The 13,102-nt window shown below is 42.7% G+C and overlaps 2 protein-coding genes across 5 annotated transcripts in view; both read left to right on the top strand.

The window, feature by feature from the left end:
- The first annotated feature begins 448 nt into the window (after positions 1-448).
- On the top strand, positions 449-8,852 carry ADIG (adipogenin). Of its 2 annotated transcripts, XM_077335418.1 has the most exons (4): positions 449-913; positions 4,148-4,449; positions 7,586-7,634; positions 8,565-8,852. In XM_077335418.1, the coding sequence occupies exons 1-4, from the start codon at positions 787-789 to the stop codon at positions 8,699-8,701; spliced, it is 615 nt and encodes a 204-aa protein (XP_077191533.1). In that variant the 5' UTR covers positions 449-786; the 3' UTR covers positions 8,702-8,852. The 2 variants fall into 2 exon arrangements, with proteins under 2 accessions (XP_077191533.1, XP_077191532.1); XM_077335417.1 differs by lacking the exon at positions 7,586-7,634 and having other exon boundaries at positions 576-913.
- A 3,043-nt stretch (positions 8,853-11,895) lies between these two features.
- ARHGAP40 (Rho GTPase activating protein 40) overlaps positions 11,896-13,102 on the top strand; it is a 72,366-nt gene continuing 71,159 nt past the window's right edge. The window contains exon 1 of one of the 3 annotated variants that reach the window (XM_077335412.1): positions 11,896-12,037. Coding sequence is in view for 1 of the 3 variants with exons in the window: in XM_077335410.1 (XP_077191525.1) it covers positions 12,141-12,169 (29 nt within the window). In the remaining 2 variants the exon portion in view is untranslated. Of the gene's footprint in view, positions 12,038-12,125; positions 12,170-12,571; positions 12,768-13,102 lie in introns of those variants that run through there. The other 2 variants (XM_077335410.1, XM_077335411.1) reach the window with 2 other exon arrangements.

The raw sequence follows: 13,102 nt of genomic DNA, 5'->3' as shown, positions 1-13,102 counted from the left end.
ATTATATCCCAGTGAATTTCCTCCCCTCCTCACATCTCCAAGTTAGAGTTGGCAACCCTAATTTCTACTTGTCATGAAATTGTTAAAGGTGCTGTGGCAGAAATGTTGGGAGTAAAGAACTGAACATTTCAATATACGAGCCAGTACTCGAGAGTGGTGGTAAATTAATCAATCAATACTAAACAGTATGTTCCAATGCTTATAATGAAACCTATTTCTTAGTAAATATTTTTAGGATTGCAGCCTAAATGTGTATACTCAGATCCATGAGCATGCCTAATTTAGCAAACTACTAGTACAGGCTTACTGTGGAGTAAGTGCAACTGATTACAGTATTTACTTCTGAGTAAATATGTATGGGACCATGGTGTTATAGCTCAGTGCAGCTTTACTTTGGAATTATGTACAGTTGTTTTCAATGGGGTTTTCTTTCATGGATACATGGTTAAGACTGCAGCAGCATTGTGTCTGGCCATCACTTGCCTATGAAGGAGGCTGGGAACCTATTTTAATATTATTGTTTCCCTGGCTTCTTAATTCCAACTGCACATACAAAAGGGAGATACTATGCCAGGTGCATTTCAGTTTTCTTGATTATTCTCCTCTAATCCTTTAATGAGCTAAATGCCTTCTTCTAAATCAGCTGCATGGGAATGACAACACACTTGCTTTGTGAATCATGCTGTGATGTAATAACAAAGTTGTCAAAAGGTGGCCAGCACAGCTGAGCAAATTTGAAAGAAAACATGTATATAGTAGTTAGCTAAGGTTGACCTGGAAGTAGCCATGAAGTATCCCCTGGTTCCTTTAATCAACGAGCTAACCTTTCCTGTTCTTTTCTTCTGGGTTTGCTTGCCCTTTGGGTTACTGTTGATCTTAGTGATTTTCTGGCTTCAGTTTCTGCTCCATAAAGGTAAGCCCAGTTAACAGATTGCTAAGACCTGTGCTTATGTATTAAGGCTTTAAACATTAGCTTTCCATTCAGAGCATGGGATTGCAGAGTTATTATTAGCTTAGTGTTGAGCATCATGAAGATACATTGCCCTCCCCCCCCCCCCGTCTCCTTAGACAGCCAAAGAATTTTGAATTCCAAGTATGTGTGTGTTAACTATTCAAACAGAGTGACGTATTATTAATGGTGCTTGCTTAATGGATTGTGGTTAAACTCCTCCTGACATCAATTTAAAGAGAAATTTCAGATTGTATACGTTTGAAGTCAGGCTTCTACACTCAGGTATACTTTGGTAGTAGTTTTGATGCTGAGTCATAACCTGCATACTTTTTGCTAAAATGTATATGAGGACTAGAAAGGGACAGTTAGTACAAGCCAACGAGAAATTATTTCCTGAAATTTCTGTTGTCTTTTCCCACCATTTATTTATGAGCCGTACTTTTAAAAAATCATACTTTGCATTTATATTTATTTGAGTCTTTAGCAGCATATGTTGCTGTAAGATTATCTTAATCCTAAAGTCAAATCGAATGCAGAAGTAAGCTGCAGGGACTGACTGCTGCTGCAATACTTTGTGGAGCTGGTGTGGTATAGTGGTCAGAGCAGCCTTTTTCAGCCTTCTGACCATGGAAGAGCCCCTGAAATAATGTGTGGGCCTCAAGGAGCCTCAGAATTGATCTGGCAACATGGTTGAGCCCATTAAGGCAGGATATAGGGGACATGCTAGGAGCTCTTTTGGAGCCCTAAGGTGCCAGGTAACCCTGTCTGGGAATCCCTGGGTTAGAGTATCAGGTAGCAGAGCTAGGGCAAACCTCTGCTAAGTGGTTTGGAGAGTTGCTATTCTAGTAAGCCACGCAAAGAATCCAGTTGGCTTGAGAAAAGCAGGTTCAAATCCTGATTTGCCATGGAAGTTTGCTGCCTGTTATTAATCTCTAAGCTCCCTCCTACCTCACAGGGTTGTTGTTGTGAAGGTAAAGTAGAGGAAAGGAGAGCTGTGTGATAACCCACTTAGAATCCCCTCTCAGGAGAAAAGCAGTGTATAAATAAACTTCAGATGTTTTCCTGTCACAGGAAGGAGAATGGGATCTTGCTTTTATGACTGTTTCAGTTATAATTCATGTTCTGAAAATAGAATGACCAGTCTTAAAGGTAGGTAGAAGGGGGTGAGATGGTCATCTCTTTCCTAACTGGGCGTTTGAACTGGCAGGAACTCAAACAAGCAAAATCTCATAGATGTATAAACGTACAGTGATAGTAGGTGGCATTTGCTGAACTTCTGCCTGTTTTCCAGCTGATTAAGTACCATCATTTAACAATTTATAGACACACACACTTTGGGTTGGAAGACCATCTTGAGACGGCATCAAGTTATACATGCAAGAAAGTAGATTTCCAAGTTTTGAGCAACTGTCAGGTTAGCAGAGGAAGAGGAGGATGTGTATTTAGTACTATAAAGGCACATTGGCTGTTCTTTCTTTTTAAGTAAAGGATTCATCTCTTTAAAGGTAAAGGTATCCCCTGTGCAAGCACCGAGTCATGTCTGACCCTTGGGGTGACGCCCTCCAGCGTTTTCATGGCAGACTCAATACGGGGTGGTTTGCCAGTGCCTTCCCCAGTCATGACCGTTTACCCCCCAGCAAGCTGGGTACTCATTTTACCGACCTCGGAAGGATGGAAGGCTGAGTCAACCTTGAGCCAGCTGCTGGGATTGAACTCCCAGCCTCATGGGCAAAGCTTTCAGACGGCTGCCTTACCACTCTGCGCCACAAGAGGCTCATCTCTTTATCATCCTATTAATACAGATTTCCTGAAGCAGAAATCAAAGACTTTTGTGATCCCATGGCTAAATGCTCTGGGACAGTGGCTACTAAAACTGTACTGTGCTAGTCAAATCATGCCAAGTACTACCACACTTGAATGCCCACTAGCTACTACGTAAGTAAAATTTCTGCTGTAGGCTCTGAGAACAATGGAGCTACCTTGGAGTTTAAATAACATTCAGGGGCCCATGGTAGCACAAGGTTTTTTAGAATGAGTGGAAATGCTGCTTTTAGAATAAGACTGCTGTGTGGGCCATCAGGATAGAGTACTTGTGTCAACTGAAAGGCACTTTATAAATGTATAAAGCTGCTTTCTACTACATCAGGCCATTTCTCAATCGTATCTCCTCTGACTAGGGGGCATGGCTCAGTAAAAGAGCTTTGGTTTTGCATGCAGAAGGACTCAGGTTCAATCCTTGCTGTTTCCACTAAACTGATCAGGAAGTAGGTGATATGAAGAACCTGCCTGAGGCTGAAGAGCTGCAGGCCAGAGCTGATAATGCTGATTTAGGCTGGCTGATGGTCTGATTCAGTTTGAGGCAGCTCTTCATACTTGACTTCTGTGACCTGAAATAATGAAGAATGAATTGAGGAATACCCCACTGTGTTCTTAGAAACCAAATAAATTCAGCTCTTTCCTACTATACTTGCAAAGCAATCCAAAGCAGAAATAGTCTTCTAAATCCACTGAAGTCAGTGGGTTTACAAGGGCGCTGTTTTGTTAGGGCTGCATTTAGTCACACATGCAAAAATAAGCTGAGCGCTGAGCAGCATTTCCATCAGAATAATGGCAAGCACTGATTACTTGCGTGCATTTTATTTATTTCACCTTGTAGATGGCCTTTCTGATAAAACTGAAGTATATAGCAGAATATTCATTGAGATAGCTGGATTCACACGTGGACGGGTATCAGATTTATTTGTAGGGCTGCTTGACCTTTATTGTGAAAAGTGGCTGTGTTACAATGTTGTTTGTTCTCTCCAAATGACTACTTTATTAATCAGAAACAGCCAGCTGATTGGTGTTGGGTATTGCTATTTAAAAAAAAAACAACAACAACTGGATTTCCTCCTTGAGGTATACGGAGAATATTCAAGCAATTTTGAAAGCTTGTCATATTTAATGTTGGAATAGGGCAGATATAGGATGTGGTTGTCACTTTTTATATAGATACAGATATTGTTTTAAGTCTAGTTTAGTTTTTCACTTTTCAGAAATAAGGGGATTGTTCTGTTCAACAGTGTTGATAGATTTAAAATAGAAATTTTACATTGATGCAGCCTACCTGTTCTGATAAGGCAACTTCCATCCTTTCTTCTAATTTGCTTCTCCCAGTTCCATAAACCTAATAACTTTCCTATAAACCTCTTTCAGCCCGTTTATCCAACATCAAGGGGATCAAGACACCAACTTCAAATAATTCCAATGGCAACGTGCACTTCAAGTCTGGGACTGAATTTGAAGGAAACAGCAGCCAGAGTAAGATGTCTGGTAGAGCTTCAGAAAGTGACCTATGGAGTCCTTCACCTGTGGAAAAAAGGTGGTCCAAGAATCCCCACTTGAGCGTGAAAGATACAAATCAAAGGAAATGCTTCTCTGCCAGTATTTCAGACAAATGGAACCAGGGTGTTGACCAGTATTGCTTTGATAAAAATTCCTTGTATAATACTATAATGGTAAGCAGAGTAGCTCGTCCTGCATTTTAGATGAGAATTAAAGAGGCACCTTCTCCCTTTTTCCCTAGATAATGGTCTGCTTTTTGAACTGGCAGATTAAAGCATCTCATCCAGTGGCTGCTTCTCAGGTCAAAGAAAATAAATCCCTCTTGAGATCAAATTGTAGGTTTAGGATTAGTCTTGTCCCATTAGAAATGAAATTTGGTAAGGTTTATGTTTTATACAGTTATTACACTAAGGTGGTAATAGTGGACACCTTACGGTTTCTAAGGGTTTCTTTGGTGGTATCGTGGCATCTGGTCTTAAAACTTTCTAAGTTCCCCTCAAAGGCAAGCACTACTACAGAGTCTCACTCCAGGGATTCTTACAGTGTTTTTAATTATTCTGGGATCCTTTGCTATTTCCATGCACCCGGAAAACACATTATGCAGTTCCCTTGCCTGCTGGCATCTAAATGCAGGCATCCAGACAAACTCAATGTGTATGATACAATGCATCTCAAGATGTAGAAGGAATACATCTCTACATGTTATAGTTGGTGTCTTTTTTATATATATTGATATTGGTGAGTTTAGGCTGGAATAGCTTCTCCACTTTCTTGGAACTGTCAGTGGAAAGACAGGTGATGGCAAAGGCATAGATTTCCGAATTTCCGGGGGGGCTGCCACAGGGCTGAGCCTGGTTCAAGTTCACACTTTTATTTTATTTATTTAACTTCTAGGCCGCCACTCTTAGCCAGCTAGCTTGCAGCAGCTAACAACATCCATAAAAGCACAATACAGAAATTAACAAAAATGCAATACGATATTAATCTATTTTACAATGAAATTATATTTCCAAAACTCATAGACCTTCAACAACTAATCATGTGGCTTAAAATATAATTATTCACTTATAATAGTCTGAATTCAGTTAAAGAAAGTGGGTTCTAGGAAGAGAGGAAATATGAATTCCTTCGCTGAGACAATTACATATTTATGTAAGAAAGGGAACACTTTCTCCTCTTTTCAGCTACCATGCTGGGTAGGTTAGACTGAGAGTGTGCATCCTGTCTAAGTGGGGGTTGGAATGCTGGTCTCCCCAGTCTGGGACCAATGATACTATGCTCACATACCAGATATTCAGGATGAATTTTCACATGCATCTCAGAATCCAGAATCAATACTGACTTCTCTACCTGAAAATATGGGAGCTTGGTTTTGTTGAAGCAGGGACCAGGGCAGCAAAATTACCTGACTTTCAATATCGAACTGGCTTTATCTCCTTCCCCCATGTACAGATGCACAGAAACAAACAAAGGCTGAAGACAGAAATATCCCCATCATATCACCCTTTTCTGTTTGTCTAAAGCAGGTCTCAGAGTACCAAAATCAACTTAACTTCAGTACTGGGGCCATGGAACTCTGCTAATCCCCGTCCCCCAAAATTATGACTAGACATATGCAGGCAAAAGGTCCAGGAATTCAGGATGACCCTCTATGAATTCCTTGGCTCTCAGTTAAGATGGGGTGATGGGGACAAAAGGAGCTTGTATTTATTCAATTTTTATACCGCCCCTCACTATGATGTCTTGGGGCAGTATACATAGAACCAATAAAATAAAATGTACATTAAACTGGTTTTAACAATTGAGAACAGAACAATCTTTTGAGTTAATAGGTAACAGCAACATAACTTAGAAACATGAGCAATGAGCTTGGGGCAATGGGCTGCCTGACCAGGATGGATCCAGGATGCAGGAGACAGTCCATTGTTGGTCTTCAGCCAAAAGCCTGGCAGGAGAGCTGTTTAGCAGGCTTTACAAACTCCACGCAGGGTGAGCAAAGGGGCTGGACGGAGGCATTCCCCATGCCTGAGTAGGCTGATAGGCTAGCAGACATTCAGGCAAGGTGAGCAAAAGGTGACCACTGCACCTGTCTTAAGAAGTGTGCATATGCATGAGAGTTTATTACCAGAATTAAACTTTGTTGGCCTTAAAAGTACCACTGGATTCAAGCTTTGTTCTCCTGCTTCAGACCATCACGACTACTCACCTCAATCTGTCTGCCTGACAATAATTAGATTTTGCAATCAGGAAAACTTGCCTTTACTGATGAAATTACTTTGATAGACTTAGGGTGGTGCCCGGCTTGGCAAGCTCCTATGGCAGTGGGCAGGCATATAAATGTTCCAGCAGTGAATCAGCCTCCTGTTCAAGGTTTTCACCACTCATTTGCATAGCCTAAGGAAAGCCTGGATCTCACCTTTCCCAAAGCAAGGCATTGCTAGCTCCTACATGGAGGCCAAGGTGAATTCAGCAGGATGGAAACATGCCAGACACAATATCACTATGTAGAGAAGGGGGTCTTTGGTGTCGGCAGAGCAATTAAAGCAACGGTGCACAACCTGATTAAAGAGTTGATAAAGATTTATTAGGAATTAACGTGCTTGGTAGGAAAGAGGAAAGACAAAGATAGGCTCCTAACTACATCTCAGCTGAGAGAGGTTAGAATGCAGTGTGACACTTCTGAGAAGAAGGGGAGAAATTGCTGTAAGAGTGGCAGTCCGGAGACAAACTAGGAAAAACACCAGAAGAGAAGGTGCTGACCTCCCTATCCTATCTGTCTTCTTGCTACCCCCTGCAGAGTCAGCTTCTCTTCTTTGTACATCAGACATTGCTTTCCCAGCACTTGGGAACACCCCCCCACACACACACACACTAGAGACTGGACTGTTACTTTCTCTAAGGCTGGGCCACTAGGACATAGTAATAATGCAATTACAAGAATATCATTTGAGTTCCACTTATTAGTATTCCATCTGTGAAGGGATTCTCTTGATCAGAACAAAGTTTGTGTCCAGCAACACCTATAAGACCAACCAAGTTTGATTCTGCATATAAGCTTTTGTGTGTGTATTTCATATTGTGTGTTTCATATTCAGCATATGAAATCTTGTTCCCAGAATTAAACTTGGTCTCAAACTCTGTTCAGTTGCTTTGGTCCAACAGAAGTATTCACCTGGATCTCCCCTGATGAGCTTGTGTTGTGGACTTAGAGGAAGTAACTCTCTTCAGCCCAACCATTGAGATCTTCTGATTCCTAGACAAATGGATTGATCTTTCCTTTGTCCTGTTCTTTATTATGTTTCTTCACAGACAGTATTATTGTTGGGTTTTGAAAGTGTCATCCCTTCAGTCATGAAAGGTGAGGCTTCTGTAAGCTGAAGTTTCTGTAAGCTAATATTAGCAAGTTTTGCATAGAACCCATTAGGTGTAGAGTACATTCTTCGCACCAAAAAGGGGAAGGTTTTATTAATGTTGATGAAGTGGCCTAAAGAATGACTATTGGCTAATCAATATATTGGAGATAGTCCATGCTGTTCTGCAAGTACTCAAGGGGTAGAGTTTTGGAGGGAAACTTTCTTCTTAGGATCAGAGGGAATGAAGAAATAAGATGGAGAAGATTGGAACAAGAAAGATGAGTTAGACTCTTTCAACCTTTTTACTGTGGAAGAGCCCCTGAATAGTTTTCAGGCAGGAAGTGATGTCAGCTGGCTACATCTGAGGAGAACTGGGGGAAGAAAGGCAGCTGAGGCAGGTGTCGGTATTGAGGCTTCACCTTCTTTCTCCGGTCCGGGAGACACAAGAACACCACACCCAGTTCAATGGAAGTGGCTGATTCCTTACTTTGCCCAAAATACCTTGTGGCTGAGTCCATTAAGGCAGGATATAGGGGAAAGGCTGGGGAGCCCTGGTTGAGGATCTCTGAGTTAGACTGTCTTTCTTTTTCTCCATGTAACCCTTTCCATAATGTTGAAGTGAATTTTCTCTTAGAAGTTCAACACGCTTGTGTCTGTGCTGTAGTATTCTGCTGCACTTCATTTACTCTGCTAAATATCTAACTATTATCCACCAGCAGTTCCCTCCCTCCCTTACATAACAAAAACAAACAAAACCAGTCCTTCCCCTTGTGTTCAGTTGCTTCAATGACAAACAGGACTGACCTTGAGAACCTGAAAGCCTGAGCAGCTTCTTGATATTACCTGCCATGCTGTAGTTGGGTGATGCATCAAATAAAACCCATCATCATACTTCTAAAGAATGCTTTCCTAAACTGGATGTTGTTCTTCCTTAGTCGCTGTGTGTGCCGGTGATCACCCTTCCCATCAATCTGCTCTACCAGTTGTTTCAGCTCTCCAATGTTCTTCGAATCCAGCTGCTACTTTCTTCTCCAATTGTTCATACTTACCAAGCTTTTTCCCGGCTGAATGAGAAGGCTGTGAAGACTCTGGTTTCCCTAAAACACGAACTCTGTGATCTATCTATTTCCATCAGGCGGCAGAGAAAGAAAAGAGTCGCTGGGACAAAAGGCTAACAATGGTACGTGCACAACGTATTTAAAATACAACTGCTTCTGCAAACAGATGCTGGGTGATTGGAATTACTCTTTTGGAGGGAGACATCTAGAAAACGTCTCGTCTCCTGGTGAGGCTGTATGTCTGTAGATAGTTCAGATGTTCCATGATTCATATTGGAATCAAAACATGAAGTGGTTTTCTAGTTCTTGTCTTAGATTTGCTAAATAATGGTTCGGGTGGTTAATGAAAACAGTTTGTGTATGGTCGGGGGGAGGCGGCATGTTCTGGCACACATCACCTTAACTCAGGGTTTCCCAACCTCAGTGTTGCAAAGGCCCCCTCAATTGTACTGTGGTGTGGGGGTTTTCAAAATGACAGCTGGAAAGAGCCCTACTGGCCTGTGCCTGCTGGCTCTGAGCAAAAGGATAAGTAATGAATAAATACATAAACAAATAAACAAACAAATAAACAAACAAATGGTACCCTTTTGGGGGCAGATTGACCTGTCACTTGTTCCTTCCCAAAGTGGCCAATGATGGGCTTAGAGAGATTGGGGAGGACTCCCAGCCACTTAATCCTTTGTTGGCTGAGGTGCCTCTTACATCCTGGGGGCATGGCATGGAGGTGTGGCTATCTGACCACTTCTTGCTACCTCAAAGACTGACAAATATTTCAACAGTACATTCACAGTCAAAAGGCTGCCCTAATTATTCTCATTGCTTCCTTTTGCCCCCCACCCCTGCAATATGTAAGGCCATAAATGCAATTAGAAATATCTTTTCCCACAGAGCAAATGAATGGTAATTGCCTTTCTCAGCCGATTCCTTTGCAGAACAAGCTATCATCTGTATGATTGGGGAAGCCCAAGACAAAACAGCTGCTAAAAAGTGTCCACACACACCTGCTCAATGTTTCTGTTAATTTTTCTCCTAGAGAATTCTTATCTGTCATATATGCCATTAAAAATTTAGAGCCAGCCATTCAGATCGACACCTTTCTTAGGGAGTTGAATCTTATAAACTGCCCATGTTCTTTCTCGGGAGAATGAAGAAAATCAAGCTGGCGATGGCATCAAGAAGGGTGGATGGCTCGCTTTCAGTTCATTTGTCAATGACACTATATAAGAGTAACATACAAAATTAAACTTACAAGTATTTCACATGAATTTACAACTATGCTCTTACATTATAAACCCATGGTCTTGTTCCAGTCTATACCAAATCAAACTTACATATGGAAACTTACAAATATGGACCTTACAACTTGAAATTTACAAATCTGCACTACAGCATATATCTATACTCCTTCAGTCTATAAATAAAAATAAAATTATTTCTATCACGTTACCAGTGTTTGTGTCATTTTTTCTTTGCATTCACAATCCACTAATCCAATAATTTCCACAAAACAAGTGTCATAAAAATATTAGTTTCCAATTTTCATAGTAACAAAATGAATTCAAAAACCTTTCACTCACCTACAGTAATCTACAAGTCACAATAGTGTAAAAATTTCACTGTGACTCCTGGATCCTGTGATCATGATTCATAGCATACAAATTGGTGCCCTTGACATTAAAGCCTCACGGTGTTAAATGCAGTCCATCTAAGCCCCCAAAAATCCTGTTAAAGGGACCTAGTTTTAATTGAGGTCATTAATATTCCATGAACAATCTACAGAAAACATGATAGATCAAGAACGCTTTGAGCCCCATTCTCCCAGATGGCAGTCCTACACTCTTATCCACTGCACCATCTCAGCTGGGTGGGCTATACTCTGCCCTTGCTTCACTGATTGAATGTAAGAGATCAGGAATATTGCAGCTGCACAAGAGTTTAGATACAAATAATGTTATTGGCCTATTTTGTAATGATAAAAGCTACAGTTATCATATGAGTTGATTTTTAGGGGTGCTTGGGGGGGGGAGTTTGCAACTACTATTGCAACTTCTATGGAAAAGCCTCAGTTTAGATGCAGGAGAATTTGATGTATTGAATTCAGTCTAGTCCTATCAATTTATATGGGGAAGAGAAAGGTGATTGTGTCTATAGACCATTTGCAATTTCTAACCTAGGCATTATACCTATTATGATATGATGTATTATTATTATTAAATTTATTTCCCGCCACTCCCTACAGGCTCGTGGCGGGTAACAATAGTCTTAAAATCCCCCATTAAACCCCCATTAAAAGACTATAAAAATACCCAACACAGCGGAAAATATCAGTCTCCCCTACCCGAACAAGGGCATTGGGGGATGGAGGGTGATGATGACTACTTCAAACCCCCCAGAAAGGTGGAACTGAGGGCAAAAGTTAATGCAACAACTAACCCATATTTTTAAAAGTCAGCTTGGCTCAGCTTCTTCAAAACAAAACCTCTTTAATCTCTATAACTCTCCATGAACCCATGCAACAGCCCTACAGAGGGTCACAGCTGGTCTATTGTCAGATCCTCTTAAATTAGAGGTGTGGGGGATTGAATCTAGAACCTTCTGCATACAGCACAGATGTTCTTCAGCTCAGCCACAGCCTCTCTCCCTGATTTGATTTCTGAAATCTTGGCTAGATTTAGCTGGTTTATGTGCCATCTTCCAGATATGATTTGCTTAGTTTTCTTTGTGCAAAGAAGAGGGCGGGGAGAAAGAGAGAGAGAGACAAGACGCTCAGCCATAATAATTCCCGCCCTCTGACCCATCTTTTTAGCCTTTTATGTGGATTTTGGTGAGTCTTCCAAGAAAATGTGCACAAGGATCGGCTGTAAACATTCCATTACACACCAGTAAATTATGGCATCAAAGAAGTTAGATGTGACTCCACTTCAGCTGGAATAATTTTTGTTGGGACTTTTAAGAAGCCAGGGGACTTTTCCATACAATTCTACTGAAACAAATCAACGTGTCTGCAAACTTGCGGCCTTCAAGTGGAAGAGGCGGTATATTGTGGGATATCCAAGCGCTTGGATGGCTCCTTCGCTCAGAACACGTTGCATCAAGATGAGCTAACCCTTCCGCGTGCCCCGTCCTCTACAACGAGGAGTAGGCCAGTGCTGGTTTAAGGCCAGCCAGGCCCCCTAATTACTCCCTGATGTTTCCACCGCTCGCTTTAAACCCCACTCCCATAGCAACCGCTGTAGCTTTGCAGGAGATTAGCAAAAGGCGGTGGGCGGAACTGTTCAGGCTACACGCGACATTCGAGCACGTGAACACCCGCCGAAGGGGAAGCAAGAGGAAAGTTGCACCGACCGCAGGTCTGGCCTCTTGGGAGTTTCGCTAGGGAGGGGGTGCTCCCTTCTCCAACCCAGGGAGGAGTAAATTGGGGAGGGAAACGAAGAGAGCCCCCAAATCCGAAAGATGGCAATGCTGTGCAGCCCTCGAGTAAGGTGACCAGATTTTAACATTGGTAAAGCGGGACACCATTGACGGGGGGGGGGGGGGCGTTTTGATTACAAATTTGGTCTATATATGGAGCAACAAAAACTTGCATAGAACGTACAAATAGTATTGCAATATATATAAATTAAATATATATTTAATTTCAACATACGTACAATTTGCCAGGTGCCCCCAGATGTCCCTCCAAAAGTGGGACAATCTGGTCACCTTCTCCTCGAGCCATCTGAAAATCGGGAGGGGAAGACCTGCGACGGTGCGTCACGTATCCGAGCGGTCCCTTTCTCATCCATCCCGAGGCCCTGCCTACCGAGCCGCGGCTGGAAGCCAAGAGGTTAAGCCCTCTCCCGCCGCGATGCTGCCCGCTTCCCCCATTCATTTCAGGCACAGCAGTCGCGGCGACTCTCTGGCCTCGGGGCCCGGTTAGCCGTCCAGCGCGGGGTTGATTCCGTCCTCTCGGGCTCCGCCTAGCTCTCCTCCTCCTCCTCCTCGGCTCGTCCTCTCGCAGTGGAGAGCGCTTCGAAGCCGCTGGAGGGCGAGGCGAGAGGCGCTGTCGCCGCTTTCCTTGCGTCCGGGAGCGGCGAGCAGGTAGGTCGTCGGGGGGAGGGGGATCCCTTTGTTCTTTCGGGGGGGGGGGGTGAAAGAGGGACCCCTGCACGCGCGCGCGCGAGAGAGAAGCGATCGCTGCACGATCCTTGCCGTTTTTACTCTGGAGCAAGCCCCGTGTGGTGATCTTTGCCGCTTACTTCCAAGGAAAGGCGCATCAGATGGTGCCCTGGAGATACAATCACGAAGGGAGACTGCTGGGATTCATTTGTATTTTTTTTTTAATTGCCGAGATCTCTGGCAAGGAGCGACCCAAGTACGAGGGTTGCCTTAAGGATGCGTGAGAAACCCCACAACTTTTTTTTAAAAAGGGGGAT

Source organism: Paroedura picta, chromosome 4, assembly GCF_049243985.1.
Source record: "Paroedura picta isolate Pp20150507F chromosome 4, Ppicta_v3.0, whole genome shotgun sequence".
In the NCBI taxonomy this organism is placed as follows: Eukaryota; Metazoa; Chordata; class Lepidosauria; order Squamata; family Gekkonidae; genus Paroedura; species Paroedura picta.
The sequence above is the reverse complement of the archived record's forward strand: the minus strand, read 5'-3'. Positions and strand labels throughout refer to the sequence as shown.